Raw genomic sequence first — 20,550 nt, forward strand, 5'->3', positions numbered from 1 at the left:
CTAATGGACTTGGATTTTGCTAAACGTTGTGGATTTCCGATGACACCTCTGCACACGCCTATTCCTTTGAGGGGGATTGATGCTACTCCTTTGGCTAAAAATAAACCTCAGTTTTGGACCCAGGTGGTCATGCGGGTTGCCCCAGACCATCAAGAAAATTGCAGATTTTTGGTGTTGCATGGTCTGCATGATGCCGTTGTTCTGGGGTTTCCCTGGTTGCAAATTCATAATCCAGTTTTGGATTGGAAATCTGTGTCTGTGGTGAGTTGGGGTTGTCGGTGTGCCTTTAGTGAGGCTCCGGTTTTTTCCACCTCTCCTCAGTCGCATGATGTTCCTGACTATTTGGCGGACTTTTATGATGTATTTAGTGAGAATGAGTCTGCGTCCTTGCCTCCTCATAGGAGTTATGACTGTGCAATCGAACTAAGCCCGGGGTGTAAATTTCCCAAGGGTCGGCTCTTCAATTTATCTGTACCCGAGCACGAGGCTATGCGGTCCTATATTAAGGAGGCGTTGGAGAAGGGTCATATTAGATCATCCTCTTCACCCTTAGGTGCTGTTTTTTTTTTTGTGGCCAAAAAGGATGGTTCTTTAAGGCCTTGTATTGATTATCGTGCCCTCAATAAAATTACTATTAAATATCAGTATCCGTTACCCCTGATTTCGGATCTATTCTCTAGAGTTAGAGGTGCTTGCTGGTTTACCAAGCTTGACCTCAGGGGGGCGTATAATCTTATCCGCATTAAGCAGGGGGATGAATGGAAGACGGCGTTTAATACTCCGGAGGGACACTTTGAGTACCTGGTGATGCCTTTTGGGCTCACTAATGCCCCTTCTGTCTTCCAGTGCTTCATGAACGATATTTTCCGAGACTTTGTCGATAAATTTTTGATTATCTATCTGGATGATATTTTGATCTTCTCCAAGGATTGGGATTCTCATGTGGAACATATTCGGACTGTGTTCCAGATCTTGAGGGAGAATTCCCTGTATGTTAAAGGATCGAAATGCCTTTTTGGAGTACAGAGGATTTCATTTTTGGGATTTATTTTGTCTCCGTCAACTATTGAAATGGACCCGGCCAAGGTACAGGCCATTTATGATTGGGTTCAGCCCACTTCTTTGAAGGCCCTCCAGAAGTTTTTGGGTTTTGCTAATTTTTATCGGAAATTTATAGCAAAATTTTCTAGTATTGCCAAGCCATTGACTGATCTGACTAAGAAGGGTGCTGATGTGTTGAATTGGTCTCCGGAGGCTGTTGCTTCCTTTCAGGAGCTGAAGCGAAGATTTACCTCCTCCCCGGTTTTGCGGCAACCTGATGTCTCACTCCCGTTCCAGGTAGAGGTGGATGCTTCTGAGATTGGTGCAGGAGCTGTTTTGTCCCAAAAGGATCCTGTAACATCTAAAATGAATCCCTGTGCTTTCTTTTCCCGAAAGTTCTCTCCATCTGAACGTAACTATGATGTGGGGAATCGGGAACTGTTGGCCATGAAATGGGCATTTGAGGAGTGGAGACATTGGTTGGAGGGAGCTAAACATCAAGTTGTGGTCCTCACTGACCACAAGAATTTGATTTACCTAGAGTCGGCTAAACGCTTGAACCCTAGACAGGCTAGGTGGGCCTTGTTTTTTACACGTTTTGATTTTGTGGCCTCTTTTCTTCCTGGAACTAAGAATGTCAAGGCAGACGCCCTCTCTAGGAGATTCTTTGCTGATTCTCCTGTGGTGACCAAGCCTGCTACCATCTTAGGCGAAGGGGTAGTTCTTTCTGCCATCTCGCCCGATTTGAGACTTGCTCTGCAAGAGTTCCAGGAGGACAAACCTGAGTGTTGTCCCAGTGGAAAGTTGTAAGTTCCTGACCAGTGGAAGAAGAGAGTGATGTCTGAAGTTCATTGCTCTGCATTGGCTGGTCATCCAGGTATTTTTGGTACTAGAGATCTGGTGAGTCGCTCTTTTTGGTGGCCCACCTTGTCTCATGATGTCAGAAATTTTGTGCAGTCCTGTGGGACTTGCTCCCGGTCTAAATCTTGTTCTCGCTCTAGTGGGTTGTTGATGCCTTTGCCGGTCCCCAGGAGGCCATGGACCCATATTTCAATGGATTTCATCTCTGATATGCCGGTCTCTCAAAGAATGACTGTTATTTGGGTGATTTGTGATAGGTTCTCTAAGATGGTTCATCTTGTACCACTCCCTAAGTTGCCATCTTCCTCTGAGTTGGTGCCCCTGTTTTTGCAACAGGTGGTTCGCTTACACGGGTTTCCTGAGAACATTGTATCTGACAGAGGAGTTCAGTTTGTGTCTAGATTTTGGAGGACTTTCTGTTCCAAACTGGGAATTCAGTTGTCCTTCTCCTATGCTTTTCACCCTCAGACCAATGGGCAGACAGAGAGAACAAACCAGACCTTGGAGTCGTATTTGAGATGTTTTATTTCCGCTGATCAGGATGATTGGGTTTCATTTTTGCCCTTGGCCGAATTTGCTTTAAATAATAGAGCTAGTTCTGCCACTTTGATGTCACCTTTTTTTGTAACTTTGGGTTTCATCCTCGATTTTCTTCAGGGCAGGTGGAGCCTTCTGCCTGCCCAGGTGTTGACACTGTGGTGGAGAGAATGCACCAGATCTGGGACCAAGTGGTGGATAAGTTATCTCTCTCCCAGGAAAAGGCCCAGCGGTTTTCCAATCGACATAGGACCATTGGTCCCCAGTTTAAGATTGGTGATATGGTGTGGTTATCATCAAAAAATATTGCTATGTAGGTGGCTTCTCCTAAGTTTAAGCCTAGATTTATTGGACCTTACAAGATTTTGGAGATTATTAATCCGGTCTCTTTTCGTTTGGCTCTTCCTGTCACATTTAAAATCCATAATGTGTTCCATAAGTCCTTGTTGAAGAGGTTTGTTGAACCAGTTGTTCCTGGGGTGGCACCTCCAGACCCTGTATTGGTTGAAGGTAACATGGAATATGAGGTAGAGAAAATACTGGATTCCCGTCTGGCTAGACGGAGACTCCAGTATTTGGTTAAGTGGAAGGGTTATGGTCAGGAGGATAATTCCTGGGTCTCTGCCTCTGATATTCATGCCAAAAGATTGGTGTGTGCATTTCATCGGGCTCACCCTGATCGCCCTGGTGGCGTGGTTGAGGGTTCGGTGACCCCTCCTCAAGGGGGAGGTACTGTTGTGAGTTCATTTTCCCCTTTGTCACTGAGGTCTGGTGAACTCCCTATTCTGGTAAAGGAAGGTAATGAGCCTGATTGTCAGGCACCTGAGCCTGATGAGGATGACTGGCTGAGTGGAGTCACGGACTGGATATAAGGCTGCCGACGCCCTTCTGCCCTGCGGGTGATTTCTCTGTGGACTTCTTGGACACCAGGAAGGAACTAAGACAGAGGGGCTGCGTCCGTCTAGACCTACCGTGTGTGCGGCGTCGCTAATGCGAAGGCCAAGAAGGGCTGCAACTGCAGCGCGGCGCAGGACACTGCTGCTGGATGACACAGCTACAAAGCAGGCGCTATGTCGGACGCTAGCGCAGCGGTGCGGTGTGCACAGTGGCCTAAGGCTTGCCACAGATTGGCGCAGACTACTGAACTAATTCCCTAACCACATGCGTAATATCAGAGGGAAGGGGTTTCATAATAAGTCAGTCACCAGAATCATACATCCGTCACCATTCACACATAGCAGTATAGTCTATACTAGCGCATGGCGGAACGGCCATGCGCGCTTTTTATAGCAGCCGGGACCTTCCGGAAGCTTCCAGATCTCCGAGATGGATCAATAAGATCTGGAGCAGGACCTGAGCACACGACTCCCGATCTCCAATGGGAAACCGTCTCATGAGCATGCTCAGTAGGAGGACAGAGGGACAGCCCCTGGAGAGATTAGCTGCAAGGCAATATCCTCTGCGGTAGATAAAGAGCAAGAGACCGCAGAATGTAAGGGTCTGGATTCCTGCAGAGCAGACGCAGGAACCTGACTCCTAACAGTGAGCAGCCTCTTGTTACCTCAGCACTCCTGCTATTTCTAGTATTAGATCTGGTTGACAGGGTGGACAACAGTGTGAGCAGCCTCTTATTACCTCAGCACTCCTGGTATCTCCAGTATTGGATCAGATAGACAGGATGAACAGCAGTGTGAACAGCCTCTTCTTACCTCAGCACCACTCATATCTCCAGTACTAGATAAGATAGACAAGGTGGTTAGAAGTGTGATCTGCATCTTCTTGCGTCAGCATCACTGGTATCTCCATTGTTAAGGCAAATAGACATGTTGGACACCAGTGAGAGTGTGCTCTTCTTACCTCAGTACCTAGTGTCTCCAGTATTAGATCAGGTAGACAGGGTGAACAGCACTGTGAGCAGCCTCTTCTTACCTCAGCACCTGCTATCTTCACTATTAGATCAGACAGATGGGGTGGACAACACTGTGAGTAGCCTGTCCTTATCTCATCCCTACTGGTATCTCCTGTATTAGATCAGATAGATGGAGTGGACAGCAGTGTGAGCAGTCTCTTCTTACCACAGTTCCACTGGCTATTTTCAGTATTAGATCAGACAAACAGGGTGGACAGCAGTGTGAACAACCACATTTAACCTCAGCATCCATTGGTTCAGTATATCCTATGGTAAATCCAAAAATGTTTGATCCTTCTTTTGTGCCCTCATATAGAAATTTTCAATATTATCAGCAGATCTTCAGGATTTGGTAGCAGACCGAAAACCATTACTAAGTTGATATTTATATTTAATTTACTCTTCCTGTTTGTCTATTCTCAGTATCTTGAGTGCATGAGGGTGTTTTGTTCATAATGGGCTTTTAGAGTATTTGGCACAATAGCTCTGCAGCTGAGCTAGATATAGAAATTCTTCAAATTTGATAACCAGGTGTATGTGTCCGATTAGAGCAAAAGGAAATTATAGGGTCGGCTTTACTCTGTCTGACAATCTTGCTACGAATATGGAGCACATGGATGCCCATTCATTTTCCCATGCAGTGGCTGCCCACGGTTTCCATTCATGTCTTTAAGTGGCTGATATAAGTGGATAGCCCCTCTGTAAAGCAATCAAATAACTTATTGCTGCGGGTTGCTGAAATTGTTTTCAAGAAAACAGTGATTCTCCGGGACATTGTGCATTTAATAAACTTTTATTCATGTGGGAAAAACCCTTTATTTCAGAATTTCTCAATGCATACGTTATTTTGTGAAAATCTTAATTTATTAATAAGTGACTCATAGCAAAATATTAGGAAGTATTGTGAACTGTCATTATTCACCAACCTACATGTTGATGGTTTCCACATTTTTAATGTAAACTGTATGTGCTAACTGTTTAGCTAATGTTAATTGTGGGGTTCGGGCTGCTGAGATCCCACTGATGCACATGAGCTATGGGACTGATGAAGACACCTGTGTACAGCTCTTAATGAGAATGGTGGGGTCTCAGCGTCGGGACCCTACTGATCTAGTAGTTATCCCATGAATAGCTGATTACTGTTTGTAACTCTAACATCCCTTTAAGGTCGTTGCCTTAAATTATGTTCACCTGTCAAGACTGCAGAGTTGATACAGGGGAACTAAACTCTCAACAGAGTCCAATGCAGAGCTTTCAGAGGTGACGCAGAGTTACCAAGCTTTGTAGCAGAGCTGTGTTTGTCACAAAGTATGAATCAGACCTGGCCAGCTAGTATAGCTAATAGTTACCCATTGTTGTACTGAGCTGGGTTCATCACAAGGTCTGAGGTAGAACTGGCCATCTGTATAGCATTGCTACCTAGTGTTGTAGCAGAGCTGGATTTGTCACAAGGTCTAACCTAGAATTGACCAGCAGCATAGCAATTACCCACAGTTGAAGCTGAGCTGGGTTTGTCACAAGGTCCAAGGCAGAACTGACCAGCAGTTTAGCAGTTACCCAATGTTGTAGCAAATCTAAGCTTGTCACAAGGTCTAAGCCAGAACTTGCTAGCAATATACTGTAGCAGAGTTATCAAGGGTTGTAGATGAGTTGTCTTTGTCACAACGTCTAAGCTAGAACTGACCAATGGTCTAGCAGAGCTAAGCAGTGTTGTAGCAGAGCTGGATTTGTCACAAGGTCTAAGACAGAACTGGCTGGTTAACCAGCATTGCTGGATTTGATGTGAGGTCAAAGTTGGAATTAGTAAGGCCGCTTTCACACTTCAGGCTTTCGGTATCCGGCATGGTGCGGTGAAAAACCGGACTACCGAATCCGGCCGCAAACGCAGACACCGGATCCTTCTTTCTGCTGGATATGTTCCTGGCAGAGAAGGTTTCCGGGCATGCACAGTGCGAAGAACCGGTCCGGTGTTGGGAAAAAACGTTGCATGCAAAATTTTTTCCAGACGCCGGACCGGCTATTTTCTCCGGATCTGGAAAAAAACGGACGCGCCGCATTGCCATCCGGCGCAATGTGGCAGCATTGATACAGCACGGGGAAAAAGCCGGATCTGGTCGTAACAGGCGCCGGATCCGGCAGTCCGGTTTTTCGCCGCACCATGCCGGATACCGAAAGCCTGAAGTGTGAAAGTGGCCTAAGAGGTATAGCAGATTTTCTCAGCATTGTAGCAGAGCTGGATTTGCCATAAGGTCCAAAGCTGAACTGGCCAGAGGTATAGCAGAGTTACCTAGTGTTGTAGCAGAGCTCGGTTCGTCACAAGGTCCAAACCAGAACTGGCCAGTCGTTTAGCATAGTTACCGTAAATAGTGTTGTAGCAGAGCTGGGTTTTTCACAGGGTCCATGGTAGCACTGACGTGTTGTAGCAGAACTGAGTTTTGTCACAGGGTCCAAAGCAGAACTGGCCAGAGGTATAGCAGAGTTACCTAGTGTTGTAGCAGTGCTGGGTTTGTCATAAGTCCCACTGACCAGTGGTTTAGCAGAATTTCCCAACATTGCAGCAGAGCTAGGTTTGTCAGGAGGTTCATGCAGTCCTCAGTAGCGGAGTGGATGGCAACTACCGGAGTTCATGGGGATTTTTGGCTGACTGGCAGATCTGCAGGAGGATTAGCCTCATTGAATTGTGTTTTTCCAGGACATAATTATGGAGAACATACCTCCCAGTGATATTTTTTTTTCTCCGGCATGGGTACTTATCTACTATGCATACAAATCAGGTCACAAAAATCCCTTAGCCTTGCAACGGAGGCAGAGTGTGTGCAGCTTTGATGAGGATTTCAGATTGGAGTCCATACCGGAACATGTAACCCGGCGCTGACTACAACCTGCAGTATAATACCGCAGATCGCTACGCTGTGACGCGACTCGTAAGGCAGCGATTAGGGGTTTAACAATTACAACAATCCAATTACACTAAAAGAAGGGACAGGATCAGGAGTGAAACGTTCCTCTATTTGGCCTAACGAAAAACCCTTTTACAAAATGCTGCGATGACAGAATTTATAAGTGCGGTGCCGGGAGCGACTTTTACCATTATTTTATTTTTCTATATATATATACAATTAGCATTTCCTTTCCTTAAATGACAAAATAAATGTCCCTCACTGTGTAAATTAAGCTCTAATGAGCGTGTTCTGTCCAGAGCGGTGTTTGCCGAGTGTCGGGTTGTAGAAGATGATGGAGGCGGGCGAGCCAAGGCTAGAATGCAGGGGACACAATTATCAACTATGACCCAGACCCCTGTATTTAATCAGAGGGGGCGCCCTCCATAATGTAAAGCCACGGCTGCTGGAAATGAATGTTCAATAACCTACAAGGAAAAGGAATATAAAGCGAGGGGAAACTAATGAGATGAAAATAATGGACCGGCAGCCATAACTGCCTGCACCGCCGCCGATACTGATTGATGATCGAAATGGGAGAATGGGGTAAAGGAGGGAGCCGCGGCAACTGTCAGTAATTTGGCCTTTGTTTTGCTGATTTTGTTTATTTTTTTTTCTTTTTCAACAGTGTGTCAAATCTTACCAAAAGGGGTAGTCTCTGTACTGGGACCCTCGAGCAGCCCGGCCTCTGCATCTACCGTCAGCCATATCTGTGGAGAGAAGGAGGTAAGAATATATTCAGGTAGAGACAATGTGGGCTTTTACTCTCCTCCCATTTCCCTCTTCTTTCATTTTTTAAAGAAATTTCTGCCATAATTTCCATCTGTCCTAATTGTTTAGGAGATCTAAGCTCCATGTTTCATAGGTTATAAAGGGATAGGGGGCGCTATGTAGACGCAGCGGATCTCAGTAATTGGGTTTCATCTCAGATTTATTTTGCAGTTAATTTCTTTTCCTCTGCCAACCGCATTGTAAATTATTCTTTTAAAAAAGAGGTTCTTCAGCAGCTGTGATGCCACAGAACATCATTATACACACCACAGCTGCTGCAGAATCTCATAATACACCTCAGCTGCTGCAGAATCTCATAATACACCTCAGCTGCTGCAGAACCTCATAATACACCTCAGCTGCTGCAGAATCTCATAATACACCTCAGCTGCTGCAGAACCTCATAATACACCTCAGCTGCTGCAGAATCTCATAATACACCTCAGCTGCTGCAGAACATCCTAATACACCTTAGCTGCTGCAGAACCTCATAATACACCTCAGCTGCTGCAGAACATAATACATCTCAGCTGCTGCAGAACCTCATAATACACCTCAGCTGCTGCAGAACATCGTAATACACCTCAGCTGCTGCATAATCTCATAATATACCACAGCTGTTGCAGAACCTCATAACATACCACAGATGCTGCAGAACATCATAGTACACCTCAGCTGATGCAGAACCTGATAATATACTTGAGTTGCTGCAGAACCTCATAATACACCTCAGCTGCTGCAGAACTTCATAACACACCTCAGCTGCTGCAGAACATCATAATACACCTCAGCTGCTGCAGAACCTCATAACACACCTCAGGTGCTGCAGACCCTCATAATACACCTCAGCTGCTGCAGAACGTCCTAATACACCTCAGCTGCTGCAGAACATCATAATACTCCTCAGCTGCTGCAGAACCTCATAAATCACCTCAGCTGCTGCAGAACCTCCTACAACTCCCTTTTGCTGCATTATTCCGCTGTTGCTGTGCAGTGGTGTGATCGGTCCTTCTCTCCTGTCTTCCTTGCAGATCATTTTCCTCCCTTTCTCCAAATTTCACACTGGGGACAATGTTATATGAAGCCAATTATCCTGTAGAGAAAACTGGAGTAAACGCACAGAAACAGCATAGAACCAGTAACCCCAGTACAAAGTGCCAGGGCCAATAAATAAGCGGCCAGGCTTCACCAGTAATTCAATGACACATGGCAGTATTAAGGCTTCGTGCACACGTCCGGAATTCCTGCTTATTTTATGAGTTTTTGCTGCGTTTTTTCGCCGCGCAAACACATAAAATAAGCAACCCATTGAGTTCATTGGCATTCCGCACATGCTGTGCTGATTCTGCGTATTTTTCCGAGGCAAAATCGCATTGCGGAAAAATATGCAGCATGCTCATTCTTTGTGCGGAATCGCGGCAATTCCGCACACATTGGAATGCATTGTTCTGCCTACTTTCCCCATGTGGCTATTCCCACCATGCGCAAAGTAAGCGGAAAATGTGCGGATGGTACCCAGGGTCTGGAGGAGAGGAGATTCTCCTCCAGGCTTTGGGTACCATATCCCTGTACAAAATAGGCCTCAGTGATGCTCCCAGCAACTCCCGTTCCCAGCGATGTCTTGCGACAATGACCTTTGATGACGTAGCGGTCTCGCGAGATGCTACGTCATCTGGGGTCATTGTCGCAAGGCATCGCTGGGAACGGGACTTGCCGGGAGCATCACTGAGGTCTGTGGACTCTGCGTGGGACGCCGGAAGGTGAGAAAAACATGACTTTTTATTTTTAGGCAGGGAGTGTATGTGGCTATATACTGTAGATATCATTGCATACATCAAGAGGATCCATTCCATTACTGTCTGCTGCTGCTGCCCATTACATATATTGAACGTATATATCTAGCCCCAGGTATCAGTGGCCAGGAATAATTTTTTTTTCATCTTAATCCTGATTTTTTTTTTTCCAAAGCAATCAAGAACCCCTTTTTTTTTTTCTCCAATTGCTTTTTGACACTGCAGACTACAGCCAGATATTTTTCATAGTACAGCATGAAAATCCAGCAATTTTAAATGGGTTAGCCCTACCCAGGCATCACATCTGAGTGCGCAGAAAAATCTACAATTTTTTGTGGTACTGCAGAATTTTTTTGGAGTGTCTTATACAATTTTTTCACACCATTTTGCTGCCAAAGAAATCTTAAGCTACAGGGCAGATATTTTACACTGGGTTGTGTCCGCCACACGGATCCCATTTCATTGCGCTCAAAATGTTGCCATTTCAGGCCTCCATACAATTTTTTTGTTGTGTCATAGCCTACTTATTGACACAATTTTGCTGGCCAAAAAAAAAAAAATACAGGGCAGATATTTGAAAGTGGGCTATCTCTGTCAGACGCCTCATCTATCTGTGGGCTACAAATTGTGGCATTTCAGGACTCCATTCCACTGTATTTGCCCTCTGTTACCCTAGTTCTATAGACTATTTTGGGGTAAAAAATAAAAAATACATGCCACATATTGAACAGTGTGGTATCTCCGTCTGACTCCTCATCTATCTGTGGGCTGCATAGTCTCACTGCTCTTACAGTAAAGAATCTGCGTCTATGATTATGCTTAAACCTTCTTTCCTCCAGACGTAGAAAAGAAGGTTTAAGCATACAATACTATTCCTCTCAGCATACCTTCATCTCCAGATTCGGACCACAATAGACTGCTTCCCAGTTCCTTCGAGGTCTGACCGCACTGTTTCGCCCCAGACATGAATTCATCAATTACTACGTTTGGTGACCCCTGGTGAAGCACCCTGCCCATCTGTACCAGTCTCGTCGAAGCTCCAACTCCTTTCATCTCCTTAGTCCAGCCAACTGCTGCCCTAAAAGCATTAGCCCAGGCGGTAAGACTCCACATCTTCCTTTTCCTGTTCTGACCCACTGCTAAGGCATGGAATGGCCATGGGTAATGTGGGCAATAACGACTTAACGTTACGTGACTGCCGAGCTGTCCGTGCCTATAGCCCATGTGGACATTTGGGCGCCCTGGCCCCCATCTGACTAACCATTCTTCATCACTAACCTTCTCTCAGCAGCCCCTCCTACAATTAACCCTCTAAGAACCTCCTATCAGGCCCCACTAGTATACCCCCATCTAGTGGCCTGCAACATAATTGCAACTACCCAGTCTATGGGGGAACTATGTACTAAGAGTGCCCTCCTCTAATGTCCCAAGAAGGCATGAACTAACTTTCCATGACAGTACATACACAAATAACACATAATATTTATGCAACATTATCATACAGGAACACAAGACAATATATAGTTTTCTATATAATGGTAACATATTCAAGTGGCAATACCATAACAATGAGCAGTAATACAAAATTATAAATGTAGCAGTACCGCAGGCAGTAATCATAAAACACGTCTGTAAACATTAAGAACTGGAAGACAATCAGAGGGAAGGGACACATCATATCTTACCCCCTTACACTAATATCCTCCAAGATTCCTCTGTGCCTTTTAATTATTGGGTCTCAAAGCTGGATATGTGGCATGAATTGGCTCTCTACGCCTTGGAGGTCCTGGCCTGCCCTGACGCTAGCGTTTTGTCAGACCATGTCTTTAGTGCCGCTGGTGGAATTATAACTGATAAGCGCATCCGCCTGTCAACTGACAATGCTGACTGGCTGACTCTTATAAAAATGAACAAGGGCTGGATTGGGCCAGACTTCTGTACACCACCGCATGATAACAGCGAAGCATAACCTCAAATCCAGTCTTTTTTTGGGAGGTATATTCACACCCACACATGGGTATACGCTTCCTGTTATTGGCTATTTGCTGTTATCCTCCTCCTTCTCCTCATCCTCATCATCCACCACCAAATCACCAGGGTGACCGTGGTCCGTGATGCAACAGCCACTAGAAATTTTTGCAAGGGTGTTTATGATGCCTGTTCCAAAAATGTTTACACTCTATGTTGAGGTGTCCCCCCCAGGGGAGAATGTTTTTCAACCTATACACTTAGTGTATGAGCATTACAAGTATAGGAGACCCGTTCCTTTAAGCTGGGAAAACATTTTTAGGAGGCCATCCTCCATGTCCCTTCAGACACCACCACTACTGTAGATCACCAGCATGAACGTGTTCCGTGATGTAATTGCCAAGTAATTTTTTTCAAGGGTGTTTATGATGCCCGTTCCAAAAATGTTTACACTCTATGTTGAGGTGTGCCCCCCAGGGGAAAATGTTTTTCAGCCTATACACTTAGTGTATGGGCATTACAAGTATATGAGACCCGCTCCTGTAAACTGGGAAAACATTTTTCGGAGGCCATCCTCCACGTCCCTTCAGACACCACCACTAGAACACGAGGGTGAACGTGTTCCGTGATGCAACAGCCACTATAGTTTTTTGCAAGGGTGTTTATGATGGCCGTAACAAAATTATTTACACAGTAGGTTGATGTGTACCCCCCAGGGGGAAATATTTTTCAGCCCATACGCTTAGAGTATGGGCATTACAAGTATAGGAGATCCGCTCATGTAAACTTAGAAAACATTTTTCGGAGATTATCCTCCACATTTCTTCCTTCTGGGATTGGAGTGTGTGCAAATTTTGGGCAGTGCTTGTATTCACTTCATGGGCAAACTTTAGGTGACTTAAAAAAACCAGAACATTGTGAACTTGGTTTTCATGTGGCCATCCAGTACGTGGCTTCAAAGGCTTATTGGGGTGCGTGTAACTTTAGTGCAGGGCAGGCCTTGCATTCAATGCATAAGCAAACAGTATGGGAATACCAAATGAATACTTGGAACTTTGTTTGCATGTGGTCATCCATGATATCTGTTCAATGAGTTGTTGGGGTGCGTCCAAATTTAGGGCAGCCCTGCCACTCACTGCATACGCAATAACAGTATGAGACCCACTGTTTAATAATGGTAACATCAAAGTATAGCCGGCTGATGGTTCTCTAAGAATAGTGAGGGCCGACTGCTGGCCCTGTAAAAATAGACTTTGTGACTTTCAGAGTCCCTCCTTCATTAATGAAACATGATGTGTCTGATGATGTGTCACACACCACATGGCCAAAGAAGGTTGTAAACTGTTAAAATGACATTTCCCAATGACTGCATTTGTCTTGGTTGAAAGCAATGCTAGAGTTGAAAAACGCATCAAAAACGCTGTGTGTGAACATAGCCCAAGTGGTGGAGGAACATTTTTGTTTTGGGTTAATTATTTTGCCTTATATAAAAGTCATTACCCTGGAAAGGATGTTCCTTAACATATTTCATAGGCAAATCCATTTTGGTTTCGTTTTCGTATGTTTTTGGATGCGCCTGTAAAAATGGCGTAAGACTCTGACAGCATTGTTCACAGCTGTGACCTAGGAGTCAGGAATGCTTCCGCATGATGTTCCCGTGGCATTTGAGCACTGTTTCCATCATTTTCAGATGTTTTTAGACTTTAAAAGGACCCCCGGGGGGGTCGCGGTAAAAATACTCGGTTTTTCGATAGACTTACATTGGGCTCATTGCTCGGGTCGAGCACCCAAGCATTCCAATTTGCTCGACCTGAGCAACGAGCACCCGAGCATTTTAGTGCTCGCTCAGCAATATTAAATACATATTTTCACATATGATTACATCCCTTTTTAGGAGGAATTTCTTAAAATCATTATTGTGCTGCTAAAAATTGCCATATTTTTCGGACCATAAGACGCACTTTTTTCCCCAAAAATTTTGGGGAAAAGTGGGGGGTGCGTCTTATGGTTGAAATATACTAACCTCCGGAGGCTGGTGTGGGTGCCACGGGGCTCTGTAGTGCGGTGGTGGCAGCGGGCTGTGCTCCGATGCAGGGGTAGCGACTCTCTGTGTTCCGGTGCAGGGGCGGCGGCTACGCCGGCATTTCCTCCAAGCCCGGAGGCCCCCGCACATCCCTTGCTGGCCGCCGCCATGTTGCGGTGGCCTCCGGGAACATGGACGCCGGGAAGACGGACGTCGGTCCGGGGACGGCGCATGCGCAGGTTCAGATCTCGTCCCGAGATCTCTGGGGACGAGATTCAAATCTCGGCAATGAGATCTCGTCCCCCGAGATCTCGGGATGAGATTTGAACCTGCGCATGTGCCGTCCCCGGACCGGCGTCCATCTTCCCGACGTCCATGTTCCCGGAGTCCACCGCAACATGGCGGCGGCCAGCAAGGGATGTGCGGGGGCCTCCGGGCTTTGAGGAAATGCCGGCGGAGCCGCCGCTGCCCCTGCATCGGAGCACAGAGAGCCGCCACCCTCACCCCACAGAGCCCCCCTGCTCCTGCCCCAGCACAGCACAGCCCAGCTGCCCCAGCACAGCACAGCCCAGCTGCCCCAGCCCAGCTGCCCCAGCACAGCTGCCAAGCCCAGCTACCCCAGCACAGCTGCCCGAGTACAGCTGCCCCAGCCCCAGCACAGCTGCCCCAGCACAGCCCAGCTGCTCCAGCACAACCAACCTGCCCCAGCACAGAGCCGCCACCGCACGAACCTGGACCACTGAATGACCCCTGTGACCACTCCTCCACCTGTGCTGGATCCCTTCCCAGGTAAGCTGAATTCAGACTGTAAGATGGACCCCCATTTGACACATTATTATTTTTTTCCCTATTTTCCTTCTGAAAATTGGAGTGCGTCTTATGGTCCGGTGCGTCTTATAGTCCGAAATTCTTTGGTTTGCCCTTGCTACTTCTTTATGAAATTCCCTTATGTTCAAAAACTTTCTTCGTGAAACAAGTTTAATCATATTTATTAATAAAATTTTTTGGAAATTTTAAACTTTTCATGTTGATGTCTCTTTAAATCCCTTTGAATGAATTGGGACTTTGTGTTTTGATCCTCCTGTCACTAGTCTGCTGCTGTCACACATATTATACTGCTTCTCTTGTCACTAGTCTCCTGCTGTCACACATATTATACTGCTCCTCCTGTCACTAGTCTGCTGCTGTCACACATATTATACTGCTTCTCTTGTCACTAGTCTCCTGCTGTCACACATATTATACTGCTCCTCCTGTCACTAGTTTTCTGTTGTCACACATATTATACCGCTTCTCCTGTCACTAGTCTCCTGTTGTCACACATATTATACTGCTCCTCCTGTCACTAGTCTCCTGTTGTCACACACCTTCTTATACTGCTCGTTAATGTCAGTCTCCTATATTCACACACCTCCTTATACTGCTCCTCTTGTCACTAGTCTCCTGCTGTCACAAATATTATACTGCTCCTCCTGTCACTAGTCTCCTGATGTCTCACACCTTTTTATACTTCTCCTGTCACTAGTTTCCTGCTGTCACCCATCTTATACTTCTCCTCTTGTCACTAGTCTCCTGCTGTCACAAATATTATACTGCTCCTCCTGTCACTAGTCTCCTGATGTCTCACACCTTCTTATACTTCTCCTCCTGTCACTTGTCTTCTGTTGGCACACACCTTCTTATACTGCTCCTCCTGTCACTAGTCTCCTGCTTTCACACATCTTATACTGCTCCTCCTTTCACTAGTCTCCTGTTGTCACACACCATCTTATACTGCTCCTCCTGTCACTAGTTTCCTGCTGTCACACATCTTATACTGTTCCTCCTGTCACTAGCCTCATGCACCAATACTAATCATTCTGGCTGTTGCGTTGGATCTAATGGATGCGCCATTTCTGGGGCATCTGAGAGCTGCTATATATAAGGCTGGGAAGGGGCCAATATCCTTGACCTTCCCAATCTATTAATATCAGCCTGCAGCTGTCTGCTTAGCCTTTGCTGGTTATTAAAAATAAGGGGTGACCCGATACGGATGATGCGCACACGGATTGCCCACTTGACGTCATCCGTGTGCAGGGGCGTATTGAGGTCCGTGCTGCAGGAAATAAACTGACATATGCGCAGCCCCATAGATTATAATAGATGTGAGTGTGTAAGTCTCTCTAGTACATGTGGAAAGTGTCACCACAAGGACCAGAGAAACTGAAGTGTGAAGGGAGTCTTATACTGCATAACCCCACCCATGCCCAGCGCTTCCTGCACCTGACATTGCGGAGATGACCTTAACACCATATTATGCGATATATTGGATGTATCCCATTGAGCAGCTGATGGATGGCACGTTCTAGGTCACCGATCCTGTCTCCTTTACAGGCAGATTTTTTTCTGAGATCATTTTCTGCCTTACATTTCAATGTAGGCGCAGAGGCGATCAGTAGCAGATGAAGCAGAGCTGAGTTTGTGATTTACTATAAAACCATGAATGTTATGTTATTTTTCAAAAGGGGAGACTTTCCAGACTCCCATTTACCACCACAGTCTAAAAAGTGGCACTTCCACATAGCTTCCTGTTGCTTTCTCATTGGTAGGAACTTCAGCGTCAAGATGCTCATTTTGGAGGTGGAAAAAATGGGATTGAATTGGTGAGACCATTATTGTGGGTGCAAAGTTGGGAAAACACCTTATAATCGCCTTCAGGAGCTCCACAAGTTGTCAAATATTTTTGTTAGAACATTAAATGCTGTCTACTTTCTGAATGATTACTTTAAGGTGACTATCCCTTTAGAAACATTCAGGGACAGGAAGTGTCAACAAAGAGATAACATTTTAAAGAGTTCTTGTTTTAATTGCAAGCTTCAATAAAATTTAACAAAATATAAAAAAGGAATAAAAGTAATATAAACATGTAAGAATTTCTATGTAGACATCACTAAAACTTTGCCATGAATCACTGTAGACATAACGAAGCCCCCGCCATGCATCATTGTAGGCATTACCAACCACCACCATGCATCATTGTAGAGATCAAGAAGCCCCTGCTATGCTTCACTGTAGTCATCACCAAGCCCCAGCCATGCTTCATTGTAGACATCACTAAATCTCCACCCTTGCTTCATTGTAGGCATCACTGAGACCCCGCCATGCTTCACTGTCATCATCACCTAGCCCCCACCATGCTTCACTATACACGTCAATGAGCCTCCATCATCTTTCAGAGTAGACCTCACTGAGCCCCTGCCATTCTTCACTGTAGACATCACTGAGCCCCAACCATGCTTCACTGTAGGCATCATTGAACCACTGCTATGTTTCACTCTAGGAATCACTGAGCCACCACCATATTTCACTGAAGACATAATCAAGCCACTACCATGCTTCACTAGACATCACCGAGCCACCACCATGCTTCAATGTAATAATCAATGGACCACTGCCATGCTTCACTGTAGACATCACCGAGGCACCACCATGCTTCACTGAAGTCATCACCAAGCATGCGCCATCCTTTACTCTAGATATCACTGAGCTCCCACTATGCTTCACTCTAGACATCACCAAGCCTCCACCATTCTTTACAGTAAGCATCACCAAGCCCTTCCATGCTTCACAGCAGACATCACCAAGCTGCCTCCATGGTTCACTGTAGGCATCAATGACCCACCACCATGCTTCACTGTAGGCATCAATGAGCCCCCACCATGCTTCACTGTAGGCATTACTAAGTTCCCGCAATGCTTCACTGTAGGCACTGCCGAACCCTTGCCATGCTTCACTATAGGTATTAACAAGCCCCAGCTATACTTCAGTGTAGGCATCATCAAGCCACCTAAATGCTTCACTGTAGGCATCCCTGAGCCACTGACGGCTATGATTTACTGTAGACATGTAGACATCACCAAGCCACCACCATGCTTCACTGTAGGCATCAATAAGCCACCACCACACTTCACTGTAGAGATCACCAAGTCACCGCCATGCTTCACTGTAGGCAGGGTATTCCTTTCAGCATATGCTTCATTCTTTCTCCTCCATACTGCTGATTGTGAGCATATTAGATCCTGATTTTCTTGTACTTTCGGGTCAGTATGGTGTACGTCTTTGGGCATGGAGAATTTCAGCTTTTAGCATATGCCTTATTGTTCAAACTGAAATCTCCGTCCCAACGGCACCAAATCTTGCTGCAGATTTTTTGCTGTGAATTGATTTTTGGAGCACCCTTCTTACAACCCAAGAATATTAGTGACTTGGAAGCCATTATCCATGAGGAATGGGCAAATGCTCCTTAGGAATGCTGCCAGGAGCTCGTGCCTGGCTATGCATCACATCTGCAGCAGGTCATAACAGCTAGAGGTGCTCTACTAAATACCAAAGACACTTTTCATGTAGGGGTAAATAATCCTGAGACTGCAGTAGTAAGGAAAAGTGACATTTTGTGCTGAATTAGGAGAAACCACTTGTTATATTAGTTGTTTGAGTTATTTTCATTGACAGTTTATTGCAGATGTCAGAAGGTTTGTAAAAATATATAGAACTTAATAATAAATAAGTAACCACAAGACAAAAATGAGGAATAATTTATGTTAACATTAATATTTAAATAACAAGGGGATTGTATTAGAATAGAAATAGGTTTCCCCACCCCCCAAAAAATAGCACCTCTATTGTCAGTGGCTGGTATAGCAGACATATACCGTATAAGTGAATGTAGCAGAGTTGCAATACCATATATAACCTATGGACAAGAGTGCCTCTATTACTAAAATAATCCAGTCTTCTTTTTTAATCTTATATCCACTTCAAAGACAGAAAGAATTGTTAGCCAGAAATCTAGTGGTTGTAATATGAAAGGGAGCGCTCATGAAATGAACATGACTATTCCCAATTGTTCCTTTCCAGGAACTCCGTAATTGCCTCCTGTCCCTTGTGGTGGTCAATCGAAGCATATAACGAGGATACATTACAGTTAACCAATTTACATATGTGTGGAGCTACTATACAAGCTCATTACATTGCCTGCACCTGGACTTCTAGGGTGAAACTGCTGATTCTATTAGAGCATTCATTTTGCTGTTTTGTGGCGCTTTTGTCTTTATAATCTTTTTATAGATCTTACGTTTTGGTTGGCGGGTTCTATAGAGGTGCAAAATATCCTGATGAAAGGAAGTCGCTGAATAGGCTTTAGACTAGATGTGAACCAAGTGATGGTTACCGAGTCAAGCGATAGAGGAGATGCAGGTCAGAGGATATTTTTTGCAATGGGCACGGCCGTATTTAGAGTTTATGCTGCCCTAGGCACTTTTAGTGCTGCCTCCCCCATTGGTGAGTATGACTAATGCAGACACTTTGGCAAAAATCGCTGATGTGAAAGTAACCTTTCTCCCCAGTGCAGCCGTCTCCCCAGTGCAGCCGTCTCCCCAGTGCAGCCGTCTCCCCAGTGCAGCCGTCTCCCCAGTGCAGCCGTCTCCCCAGTGCAGCCGTCTCCCCAGTGCAGCCGTCTCCTCAGTGCAGCCATCTCCCCAGTGCACCCGTCTCCCTAGTGCACCCGTCTCCCTAGTGCACCCGTCTCCCTAGTGCACCCATCTCCTCAGTGCACCCATCTCCCATTGCACCCATCTCCCAGTGCACCCATCTCCCTAGTGCAGCCATCTTCCCAGTGCACTGAGTGCAGCCTCCGCTCATTCTCCACCCGGTTCACTCTTCCCACACGCCGCTCACTCTTCCCCCACCACGCCGCTCACTCCCCCCCCACGCTGCTCACTCTCCACCCCCCCACGTTGCTCACTCTCGATTCGGCTCACCTGGCTGCTGCTGCTGCATGTCTCCTCTAGCCAGGCGCCGGTATCTGTTCTTCCTGTTTGTGTGAGTGCGCGGTCACGTGGTACCGCTCATTAAGCTCATGAATATGGGTGCCACGCCTATGAGAGTGGAGTGGCGTCCATATTCATTACTGTAATGAGCGGTACCACGTGACCGCGCACACAGTCAGGAAGCATAGCGGTGCCGGAGATCATCGGTGCTGCAGGCACCGCTGGAGGTGCCAGGAGGTGAGTATGATGTCATCGAGGGAGGGGGAGGAGGGGGGGAGGGATGGACCGACCGGAGGGAAAAAAAAACATTGCTGAGGTGGCGCCCCTCCGCAGAGTCCCACGCCAGGCACAGGTCCACGAGTGCCTAATGGGAAATACGGCCCTGGCAATGGGGGAAAAATTTTTTTGGTCCCCCAGGATATATATATATATATATATACTTATAAAATATAAGCACGGTGGCTCAGTGGATAGCACTGCAGCCTTGCAGCTCTGGAGTCCTGGGTTCGAATCCCACCAAAGACAACATCTGCAAGGAGTTTGTATATTCTTCCCATGTTTGCGTGAGTTTCCTCCGGGTACTCCGGTTTCCTCCCACATTTCAAAAACATACTGATAGGGAATTTAGATTGTGAGCCCCATCAGGGACAGTGATGACAATGTGTGCAAACTGTAAAGCGCTGCGGAATATGTCAGCGCTATATAAAAATAAAGATTATTATTATAAAATATATAACTTTAATCATGACTTCCTAAGGACATAGTAAGCTGCAGAGACCCCAGGTAGAGAACTGCTGCATACTCTGCCTTGACTTGGAGGCTGTGGAGGACCGAACTGGACACTGGAGTACATTTCTATTTTAAGAGGGTCTGGCATCTCCACTTAGCAGCTGTTTGCAGC

General features: G+C 45.9%; 1 protein-coding gene across 3 annotated transcripts in view; it reads left to right on the forward strand.

Moving 5' to 3' along the window:
* Positions 1–20,550, forward strand: part of GRIK5 (glutamate ionotropic receptor kainate type subunit 5) — a 446,124-nt gene that overhangs the window by 260,771 nt on the left and 164,803 nt on the right. For 2 of the 3 annotated variants that reach the window (XM_073570753.1, XM_073570754.1), the window contains exon 4: positions 7,916–8,013. In XM_073570753.1, coding sequence (XP_073426854.1) covers positions 7,916–8,013 — 98 coding nt within the window. Of the gene's footprint in view, positions 1–7,528; positions 7,834–7,915; positions 8,014–20,550 lie in introns of those variants that run through there. The other variant, XM_073570755.1, reaches the window with a different exon arrangement.

The sequence above is a fragment of the Dendrobates tinctorius genome, unplaced genomic scaffold (genome assembly GCF_039654945.1).
Source record: "Dendrobates tinctorius isolate UK_male_01 unplaced genomic scaffold, ASM3965494v1 ptg000028l, whole genome shotgun sequence".
Classification (NCBI taxonomy): Eukaryota; Metazoa; Chordata; class Amphibia; order Anura; family Dendrobatidae; genus Dendrobates; species Dendrobates tinctorius.